This window comes from Opisthocomus hoazin, chromosome 21 (genome assembly GCF_030867145.1).
Source record: "Opisthocomus hoazin isolate bOpiHoa1 chromosome 21, bOpiHoa1.hap1, whole genome shotgun sequence".
Taxonomy (NCBI): domain Eukaryota; kingdom Metazoa; phylum Chordata; class Aves; order Opisthocomiformes; family Opisthocomidae; genus Opisthocomus; species Opisthocomus hoazin.
Window position 1 is genome coordinate 7,767,996 of NC_134434.1, and position 10,642 is coordinate 7,778,637.

General features: G+C 69.2%; 1 protein-coding gene across 1 annotated transcript; it reads left to right on the forward strand.

Moving 5' to 3' along the window:
* The first annotated feature begins 808 nt into the window (after window positions 1-808).
* On the forward strand, window positions 809-10,301 carry TTYH2 (tweety family member 2). Its single transcript, XM_075440727.1, has 14 exons — window positions 809-937; window positions 2,151-2,323; window positions 3,651-3,762; window positions 4,175-4,395; window positions 4,487-4,582; window positions 4,665-4,737; window positions 4,858-4,927; window positions 5,103-5,158; window positions 5,250-5,342; window positions 5,429-5,521; window positions 5,611-5,753; window positions 5,874-6,059; window positions 6,198-6,276; window positions 8,482-10,301. Exons 1-14 carry the CDS (start codon window positions 809-811, stop codon window positions 8,560-8,562), a joined length of 1,605 nt encoding a protein of 534 aa, XP_075296842.1. The 3' UTR covers window positions 8,563-10,301.
* The last annotated feature ends 341 nt before the right edge of the window (window positions 10,302-10,642 follow it).

A 10,642-nucleotide genomic window follows, 5' to 3' on the forward strand; every position in this document is an offset into this window, starting at 1 on the left:
GGATGCACTGGGCGGCACTGGGGTGGCTTCCCAGGGGGTCTCGGCCAAGCTGTGGGGGTCGGTGACGCCTGAGAGGGGGGTGGCAGGGCCCGGGGTGTGCCGTGGGTTTATGGTCACCACGCAGGGTGGCTGGGTGCAGGGGCGAGGTGATGCCACCGGTGACCCCAGTGGGTGCCCGTGGGGGCCGGTGCTCGAGCACAGGGTGGGCACCGGGTACTTGGGGACCCCGGTGGGGCCGTGGCTGCCAGAGTGAGATCCGGATCAGCCCCTGCCCCTATGTGTGGCCACGGCTGCATCCCCCGCGGTGGGGTCCCTATGGAGTGCGGGCCTGGGGTGGGGAGGGGGACCGGTGCCCCTATAGCGGGGAGGGGAGGGGGAGTGGGGCCCCTATAGTGGGGGGGGGTACGGTGCCCCTATAGCAGGGGAGATGAGGGGGCGTGGGGCCCCTATGGAGGGGAGGGGAGGGGAGGGGGTGCATTGCCCCTATAGCGGGGAGGGGAAGGGGGCGCGGTGCCCTTATAGCAGGGGAGATGAGGGGGCGCGGGGCTCCTATAGCGGACGGGGCAGGGGGAGCTCCGCTCTTATAGCGGGGGGGGAGGGGAGGGGGCGCGGTGCCCCTATAGCGGGGAGGGGGGAGGCTGTGACGGGGTGCGCTGCGCCCGGCACAGGGTCCGCGGTGGCGGGGCGGGGCTGAGGGGCGGGGCCCCGGGCGGGGCCAGGAGGGGGCGTGGCGACCCCGGGGGCGTGGCGATCCCCGCGGCGTGGCGGCGCGCGCCCCCCCCCGTCCCCTCAGCCCGGCGGCCCCGCCATGGCGGCCGCGCGCGCCGTGTACCTGGCGCCGCGGTGGGCGGGCTGGCTGCACGCGCTGCCCCGGCGCGGCCTGCGCCTCCAGCCCGTCCCCGCCGCCTTCCGCCCGTCGGACCCCGGCTACCAGCAGGTACCGCCCGGGACCCCCCCCCACCCGGCCAGCCCCCCGGCGCCGGCTGCCATCTCCCGGCCGCACAAAGCTCCCTTCATCCGCGGGGCCCCGCCGGGACGGCCGGCACCGGGCACCACCACCCCGGGCTCCCGCCGCCCCGGCACCCCTCGGGGGGTGGGAAGGGGTGGGGGGGTCACCCCTCGCCTCGGCCACCCGCCGGGACCCCTCAGTGGGGGAGAATGGGGGGGTAGCGCCGGTGCTCCCCACCCTGGGGGGTGTGAAGGGGGGGGGTCACCCACCGCCGGGACCCTTCAGTGGGGAAGGAATGGGGGGGGTAGCGCCGGTGCCCCCTACCCTAGGGGGGTCTGAAGGGGGGGGGGGTCACCCACTGCTGGGGCTCCTCAGTGGGGGGGGGATGGGGGGTACTGCCGGTGCCCCCCACCCTGAGGGGGTCCGAAGGGGGCGGGGTCACCCACTCACCGGGACCCCTCAATGGGGGGGAATGGGGGGGTAGTGCCGGTGCCCCCCACCCTGGGGGGGGGTCTGAAGGGGGGGGTTCACCCACCTGCCAGGACCCCTCAATGGGGGGGAGACGGAGGGGGCTAGTACCAGTGCCACCCATCCTCAGGGGGGCTGAAGGGGGGGGTCACCCACCGCCGGGACCCCTCAATGGGGAAGGAATGGGGGGGGTAGCGCCGGTGCCCCCCCACCCTAGGGGGGTCGGAAGGGGGGGACCACCCACCCACCGGGATCCCTCAGTGGGGGGAGGGATGGGGGGGTAGCACCGGTGCCCCCCACCCTTGATGGGTGTGAAGGGGGGGTCGCCCACTCACCGGGACCCCTCAATTGGGAAGGAATGGGGGGGTAGCGTCGGTGCCCCCCACCCTTGGGTGGTGTGAAGGGGGGGGGTCACCGCTCGCCTCAGCCCCCTGCCAGGACCCAACAATGGGGGTGGGATGGGGGGGTAGCACCAGTGCCCCCCACCCCTCGGGGGGTGCAAAGCAGGGGGGGATTACCCATCGCCTCGGAGGTGCCGTGCACCCGGCTCCTGGCACCCGCTGGGACCCCTCAGTGAGGAGGGGGGTTGGGGGGGACAGAGTCGGAGCCCCAGCACCCCTCGAGGGGGGGTTCTGCACCCCCACCTCTGCAGCCCGCAGCGTGGGGACCCTTCTTCACTCCCCACGTGAGCATCCCACGACAGCCGCTCACCGTCCCCCTCTCCGCTCCCCAGTCGCTGCTCTTCCTGGGCTTGGTGGCCGCCGTCTGCCTCGGCCTCAACCTCCTCTTCCTCACCGCCTACCTGGTCTGCCTGTGCTGCTGCAAGAGGGGCCGGGAGGCCGAGGCCAAGCGACCCCGCTCCTGCTGCGTCACCTGGATGGCCGTCACCGCCGGGCTCGTCTGCTGGTGAGGACGGGGACCCGCTGCTGTCCCCCGTCGCCGAGGGGGCTCCGCGCTTTAATTAGCTCTGTGCTGTTAAACACAGCCCCTCCGCGCCATGGCCACCGGTGCTGGGGTCCGGCTGCGGACCAGCCCCGGCCTGGTCCCCGCCCTGGCCGTGCCGCCTTCCCGGCCATCCCGGGCGGGAGCGGGGCCGGGTCGCTCATCCCAGCGCGGAGCAGATGGCGGGCGGCAGCACGATCCGGCCAGCGAGGTCGCGCGCACGCCCGGCCTTAATTGTGACCGGAACAATTAAGCGAGGGGACGTTTCTTCGCCCGGCAGTGCTCTGGTGGCTTCCCAAGCCCGCCCTGGGTTTCGGCAGCCCGTGGCTCGGAGGTCCCCCTGCCAGCAGCCCCGGTGCCCCCCGGCAGGCCTGGCCCTGGGGGGGGGACGGGATGGGACATGGGGCCCTGCGGCTGCCCGGCCACGACCCGCTCGCCAGACAAAGGGGCCGGTTTGCCTGGGTGGAGCGAGACGGCTGCCTGCGAGCGTCGTACGGAGCGGGGAAACGGCACTAACGAGGTCGGCGTGCCCCCCCGGGAGCCCCCCCGGGTCCTCCCGCTGCTCCAGCCTCGGGGTGCCCGCCGGCAGGCGACCCAGGACCGTCCTGCAGCTCCCCGGAGGCTTCGAACCCCACCGCGACAGCCCCGCTGAGCCTGTTTGCGGCCGTTAAAGGCCAAATCGTGGCGAACGGGCCGGTGCGTGTCGGTTTTATCGGTGGAAGGAGCGAGCACCGCGTACGCAGGCAGCGTGCGGGCGCGTGCCTCCTCTCCGCTGGCTCCGATCTCCGGCCTGGCTTTGCCTGCTGGCACCCCGAGTGCCACGGAGCGCCGGCATGGCCGCGGTGAGCTCGCCACGGGGCCCGGTGCGGCCGCGGTGCAGCCCCCTGCCCGCCGCCCGCCTCCCCTCCAGGGGCTGAGCCCGGGAGCCGGTTTAATCGGGAGCGGCAGCACTTCCAGCAGATTCGCCTAATCTGCTTTCCCCGGCCCCTGCGCCCTCCGTCTCTCGGGGTTTGGCAGGAGGAGCGGCAAACGCGCCGCGTCCAGCCCATGGGGCAGCGCCGGGTGTCCCCCGGCTGGGAGCCGGTCCCCATCGTGGTGCTGTCCCCATCCCGTCTGCTTTGGCTCTGCCATGCAGGGGGTGGAGGGGGGGTCTCCCGAAAGTGGAATGCTCTGGGGAGCGTCCCCTGCCCAGCCGGTGTCCCCGCATCCTCCCTGGCCCCCCGGGCGAAGGGCACGTGTTGGGGCGAGCGTGTCCCTCCCCGCTGACCAGGGGTCCCCTCTCTCCCCGCAGCACGGCCGTCGGCGTCGGCTTCTACGGGAACAGCGAGACCAACGACGGCGTCTACCAGCTGCTCTACGCCCTGGACCACGCCAACCACACCCTGACCGGCATCGACTCGCTGGTAGGGCTGCGGGGCAGGGTCCCCCCGTTTGTCCTCCTCTGTTGTCCCCCAGGGTCCTGTCGATCCTCCATGCTGGGTTTGGTTGAAGCGCTGGAGAGGGAGGCAGTGAGTTGGAGGGAGCCAGGCGTCCTGCGCTGGCGGCTGAGCCCCCGGGGCGGCCGTGCTGTGCCGAGCGCGGGAGGGTGACGTCACCCCGCAGAATGGGGCCTTTGTGGCCGGGAAGGGCCGGGGGGGGACGCAGCAGGGCCATCCCAGGGGACGGATCCGGCTCGAGCGCGGGGTGTTGACATGGGGCGGAGGGTCAGCATCCCATGGATGGGGCAGATGGCTCTGCTGGGCGTGGGGCTGATGGCGGGGAAGCCCCCGGCGCGGCTCGCCGGCGTGGCGTGGCTGACCGTCCCGCCGTCCCCAGGTTGCGGGCACCACGCTGCAGATGCGGGTGGGTTTGGAGCAGCACCTGGCGCAGCTGAGCGAGCTCCTGGCCGCGCGGGGGGACTACCTGCAGACCCTCAAGTTCGTGCAACGGTTGGGCGGCAGCATCGCCCTGCAGCTCTCGGGGCTGCCCGTCTGGCGCGGCGTCAGCGCCGACCTCACCGCGCTGGCCGGCCACGTCGCCTACGTCGAGTATTACCGGTGAGCGGGGCCGCGGCGCTGGGCTGCCGGAGCATCTCGCGGCGCGGCTGGGGAGGCGGGCGCGTGTGACGGAGCCTTCCTCTGCGCCCAGGTGGTTGGCTTATCTCCTCTTCTTCATCCTCGTCCTCACCGTCTGCCTCCTGGCCTGCCTGGGGCTGGCCAAGCGCTCCCGCTGCCTCCTCACCACGTGAGTAGCCCGCGGCTGGGCGCGACGGTGCCGGTGGGGCGCGGGGCCGGACCCCACGGCGTACTCACCCCTCTCCTCGCAGGATGCTGTGCTGTGGGCTGCTGACGCTCATCCTCAGCTGGGCCTCCGTGGCCGTGGACACGGCAGCGGCGGTGGTGAGTGGGGACCGGGAGGGGAGGGGAGGGGAGGTGGCGGTTGTGCCGGGGCAGAGCTGAGGGGTGAGGGCACCGGTGCCATCCTGCCCAGCCCTGAGAACATCACTCCTGTCCTCACAGGGCACCAGCGACTTCTGCGTGGCCCCGGACACGTTCATCATGAACCAGACGGAGAGCGACATCAGCGCGGGTGAGGGCGGGGGGTGTGGGGCTGAGTTCGGCGCGGGGAACCCCACTGCTCCCCCAAAACCTGCGTGGAGGTTTGGGGGGGTCCGGAGCTCTCTGCTGCCGTGCTGCCTGCCCTGTGCTGCTCTGTGCCCCCCTCCCCGGGGTGCTCACGCCGATGTCTCCCGTTTGCTTTGCAGAGGTGGTTCGCTATTACCTCTACTGTGACCAGAGCCTGAGCAACCCCTTCCAGCAGGTACTGGGGAGCCGACACCCCGCTCTGTGCTGCCGGGGGAGGGGGGGGGGCCCGAGCGGCTCCGTGACTGCTGCTCGCTCCCCCCCCGCAGGTTCTCACCACCTTCCAGCGCTCACTCACCACCATGCAGATCCAGATCCAGGGCCTGATACAGTTTGCGGTGCCCCTCTTCCCGACAGCTGAGGTACGGGGTGGGGGGAGCCGGGGCCCCGTGCCCGTCCGCTGCTCCCCGGCCTGCCCAGCGCTGCCCTGACCCCCTCTCTCCCGCAGAAAGACCTGCTGGGGGTCCAGCAGCTCCTCAACTCCTCAGAGACCAGTCTGCACCAGCTCACGGCCATGCTGGACTGCCGGGGGCTGCACAAGGTGAGAAGGGGGCTGGGGTGGGGGCGTGCGGCTCCTGGGGTCGCCCCCCCGCCGCCGCCAGCCCTGCCGTGTCCCGTCTCCTGCCGCAGGACTACCTGGACGCCCTCATCGGCATCTGCTACGACGGGTTGGAGGGTTTGCTCTACCTGATCCTCTTCTCGCTGCTGGCAGCCGCCTCCTTCTCCACCGTCATCTGCGCCGCACCGCGTGCCTGGCGGCACTTCGCCAGCCGGTGGGTCTGCCCGCAGCCCCCGCCCGCGCGGCCGCCCTGCCCGCACCGGGGCCCGCGGCTGGGCACGGGACGAGCTGCTTTCGGGGTCGGGGGGTGAGCGCTAGCGCCTTGTCCCCGCAGGGAGCGGGACTACGACGACATGGACGAGGAAGACCCCTTCAACCCGCAGGCGCGTCGCATCGCCGCCCACAACCCGGCGCGGGGCCAGCTCCGCAGCTTCTGCAGCTACAGCGGCAGCCTGGGCAGCCAGAGCAGCCTGCACCCCCCCGCGCAGACCATCTCCAATGCCCCCGTCTCCGAGTACATGTGAGACCCCCAGCCTCGAGGCGCTCACCCCTGGGTCCCCCCCTGCCTCGGGGACAGAGCGTCACCCCACCTCAGGGGCGTGGGGCGGTGGCGGGGGTCTTGCCGTGCCCCCCGCTGTGACGGGCTCTCCCCCTCCAGGAACCAAGCCGTGCTCTTCGGTGGGAACCCACGCTACGAGAACGTCCCCCTGATCGGCAGAGGCTCTCCTCCTCCCACGGTACGGTGGGCGGCCGAGGCCAAGTCCTTCTTGTGATGGCGGGGGGGTCGCCGGGTGGCCAGGAGCCCCTCTGCGCTGCTGGCAAGCCGCTTGCTGGGGGCACCGGGGAGGTCTGCTGGGGTGGGGACGGGCGAGCTCAGCCCCCTCCACCTGTCCTACCTGTTGCCATAGGACAAGGAGTAATGGCTTTAAGCTAAGGGAGGGGAGATTTAGGCTGGATATAGGGAGGAAATTTCTTACACTGAGGGTGATGAAACCCTGGAAGGGGTTGCCCAGAGAGGTGGGAGATGCCCCAGCCCTGGGAGCATTCCAGGCCAAGTTGGATGGGGCTCTGAACAACTGGATCCAGTTGGTGTGAGCAGGACCCTCTCCAAGGGGTTGGGCTGGACGGCCTTCAGCGGCCCCTTCCCACCCAAACCCTCCCGTGGTTCCGTGCAGTCAAAGCAGTTTTTTAATTGGGCTTGAGTCCCGTGGCTGCGGCTTGGTCCCTTCCCACCCAAACCCTTCTGTGAGTCTGTCTGCGAGCTCGTCCTCCTGCCCGTCTCTCTAACCCGGATCCCGGCCAGCCCGCGGGGCTGCGGGGAGAGGTCTCCAGGAGGAGACCAATGTAGTTTTCCCTTCAGCTGCTCTTCTGTGCATGATTTCTTATTTATTCTGCCTTTCAAAGGGAGTCAAGAGTCACCCGTGCACGTTGACATTGCCCCACTGTTTGGTTAAACCCCCCCTGCCTGTTAACGCCTGCTTGATTTTTCATTTCCTTTTTTTTTTTTGCTTTGTTTGCATCAATTATTTTGGAGCTAAGTTGCCCAGCAAGAGTAAGTTCAGCCGCTTCCTCCTCCCTCCTCGTCCTGGGGCAGCAGAGCTGGGTCTTCGTCCTCCTTCCCCTCCTCGCTGCCTCCCTCCATCCCCTTTCCCGTGGGGCTGAGCTGGTTTTAGGGAGAGCTCAGGGCGGGGGGGACGGGGCTGGACTTTGTCCCCGGCAGAGGCAGAAGAGGGGTTTGGTCTGCAGCTCCCATGCGTCAGGATGGCTGGAAACGGTCCCCACCTCCACCCCCTTCTCGGTGCAAATTCCCCTTCCCTTCTGACAGCATTTAATCTGCTTGGCTGCCTCCACCTGAAGCAGAAATGCCCCCCCGGCTCGCCCCTCGCGGGCCCGGCAGCGGCGGTGGCACCGCAGTGGGGACGGGGACGCGGCTCCGGGCACGCTGCCGTGGCAGGGACACCGCGCTGGCCTCCCCCTTCGGGGAGGATTTTTGCCGACGGGGGAAAGCGCGGAGGCTGCAACCCGACTGCGCAGACCTGGCAGCTGGCGAGGAGCCCCGTCCCGGGGGGGGGGACACCAGCAGCGGGGATTAATCCGAGCACATCTCCCCGCCCCGAGCGGTCTGATTTAACCAGGATTCAGGTCCCCGAGGAAGGACTTCCACGGTCCAAAATAACAAACTCGGAATAATCTTCCTTAATGCCTGGTGCCCCTCCCTCCCACAAAATTTAATTCCGTGGCGGTGGCAGGGGGCCGGGGGTTTTGGCCCCTGCCCTGGGCTTGCCGCTGCCCCGTTCCCGGTGTGGCTGGGTGCCTTGTTCTGGCTGGGGAGCCCCTGGGGGTTCAGCCCGCAGCGGCCGCCGGCACAGGCACCCAGTGAGCCCCGGCACCCCCGGGGTACGGTTTGTGCGTGGACAGGGAGGGTCAGGGGGCAAAACCCAGCTCGGCTGCTGCAGAGACCCCGTGCTCCCACATGTGCCAGGGCTAAAACCTGTCCGGCTCTGCCGCCACGGCAGCCCAGCCGGTGCCCGTGCCAGCGCAGGGAGGGGAGCTGGAGCCCGTGGTGGGATCCCGGTGTGAGCCCCTCGCGATGGGACGCGTCCAGGCTCGGTGACTGGGGCTGAATCTGCTGCCAGGTTGGGTCGGGAAAGCGGGGGACAAACCTGGCCGACGTCCCAGCAGCGCGGGAAGGTGCGAAGCAGAGCTTAAAGCGCCTGAAGTGTCTTGGCTGAGGGGGGGTCTCTCCTCCAGCCCTCGAAGAGGCTATGAGCAGGCTCTGGCCCCCTCACCCACAGCAGCCTGGCAGATAATTAATTGGGGATTAATACAGGCGGGAAGCAATCTTCCCTCTCCATCCTCGGGCTGTCTCTGGCAGCGCAGGGCTGGGCTGGACGTGGCTGGGGGGGCCAGGCTGCGCTGACCCCCGTCTCCTCTCCCCGCAGTACTCCCCGAGCATGCGAGCCACCTACCTGTCGGTCACCGATGAGCACGTCAGGCACCACGGCACCGAGTTCCCAGCCTAACGTGCTCGCCCCGAGCAGCTCCCGGGAGGAGAAAATCCCGCCGGCAGTTCTCTAGTGGAAACCAAAGACGCCTGGAAGAGACGCGGTGGGAAGGCCGGCGGCCGTGGAGGGGGGACGAGCCCCGGCAGTGGGGAGCCCCGTGCTCCCCCCGTGCTCTGTGCACCCTCCTCTTCCCCTCGGCAGCTTCTGCTCGGTCTCGAAGTCTTCCTGCCTTACGGCTGACAGTGACTGCGGGGCCAAACGCCGGCCGGCAGCGGGGCAGCACCGCAGCCAGGCTCCTGGTGCACCGGGAAGACCGGAGATGCTTCACGGTTTCTCCTTTCCCTCCCCGTCTGCACCAGCTCGGGATGTTTTACGCCACGGATGGGAGCCTTCTCCCGCTCCCTCTGCCTGCAGCACCCAGCCTGGGGCGATGGGCAGCCCCCAGCACCAGCCCCTCGGCAGGGGTCCGGGCCGGGGCTCCTTCGCTCCCGTAGCAACGCGGTACCAACCACTAGTGATCCCAGCGCCTTCCCTCTGCCACCCTCCCGCTCCGCACGGGCAGAGCTGGCTCCCCGTGCCCCCCCCCCTTGCTGCCCCCCAACCGGAGCCGCCCCCCGGGCTCAGAGGCTGTAGAATTAGGGACGGTTTGGCCTCGCTGGTTTTCCTTTGCTTTGCTTCTGGGTTTTGTGAGTTGTCTGCGGGGCGGAGGCGCGGTTCGACTCGCTGCCTCTGTTCCAGCGCGGTTTTACTGCGGGTGCGTGGTTTTTGCCTGGTTCGTAGGCTCTGTTTGGCGATTCGGCTCCCCGGGGCGGGCGAGCCGACAGCGTGGGCTGGGGCAGGCTCCCCTCCTTTGGCGAGACAGCCCCGGGGTGACCACAGATCCCCCGGGACAGGGTCAGGGACTGCTCGGGCATCCCTGGGGCAGGATGTGGTCCCGGGGAGGGCACGGTCCTGCCGCCCTGGCTGGCTCGCCTGGCGTTGCCAGGGCCTCAGGCTGAGCAGCTCTGGGAGCCGAGGAGCCAGGGGGAAGCAGCACGAGCCAAACCGAATCCTTCGTGGGTGCCCGTTTCGGCATGGGCTGTCCCGGGAACCTCGGGAGGATGCGAGCAAAGGCTCCCTTCCCCACGGCAGCACCTCGCTCGCTCGCCATGGGCAGGGAGAGCCCCTGCTCCATCCCACCGATGGCGATGGACCCGGATCTCCCAGCCCAAAGGGTGCGGGCAGGGTGATGGGTGTTTTTCTGGAGCACCCAGGGCGAGCTCAGCTCTCGCAGCCACGCTCGGCACCGTGGCCGTGGCTCAGCCGGGGCTGAGTGCGCTCCGGGGCTCTTCCTCACCGCGAAGGCTGCATCTTGCTGGCGGAGGGGGGCAAAGGCTTCCCCTGCCTGATTGCAATTAGCAGCCCCTGCGGTGGGGGGGTTACCCGTCCCTTCCTCCCTGCTTCGGCTAAGCGGGCAGCCCCCGGGGGGCCGGGGGGTCGTACTGGGTAGCAGTGACTCACTGTGTCTTTTAAAGCTAACGCGTACATCCCCTTCAGTCCCCTCATGCCGTCTGTCCGTGTTCCCTCTGTCTAGCATTACTTGCTGTTGGAAACTCCCAGGGGATTTTCTTTTATTTTTTCGGCTTTTAATGTTTCGACGTAACGGTACTGGTAGAAGAGCTGTTTTTAAACGCATGTGAACTAACCTCATTAGGACTCCGGCTCGGAGCGGGAGTCCGGCCTGATTTGTATGTGCCCTCTGAGGAACAGACAATAAACACTTGTACTAAACCGGTCTCTTCCCCGCGGGTTTCTCGGCGCTGCCCTGGACCTGCCGCCTCTGCCAGGCCGGGACTCTGTGGCTGGGGCAAACACCTCGCCACAAGCACTGGTCCCAGCAGACCTTACTGTGGCCGTACAGGAGGCTTGTCAGGACGGGGGGGACAGGGTGTTAGAATCATAGAGTGGTTTGGGTTGGAAGGGACCTTAAAGCTCATCTGGTTCCAACCCCCCTGCCAGTAGCAGGGACATCTCCCACCAGCCCAGGCTGCTCAGAGCTCCATCCAACCTGGCCTTGAACCCTGCCAGGGAGGGGGCAGCCACAGCTTCTCTGGCCAGC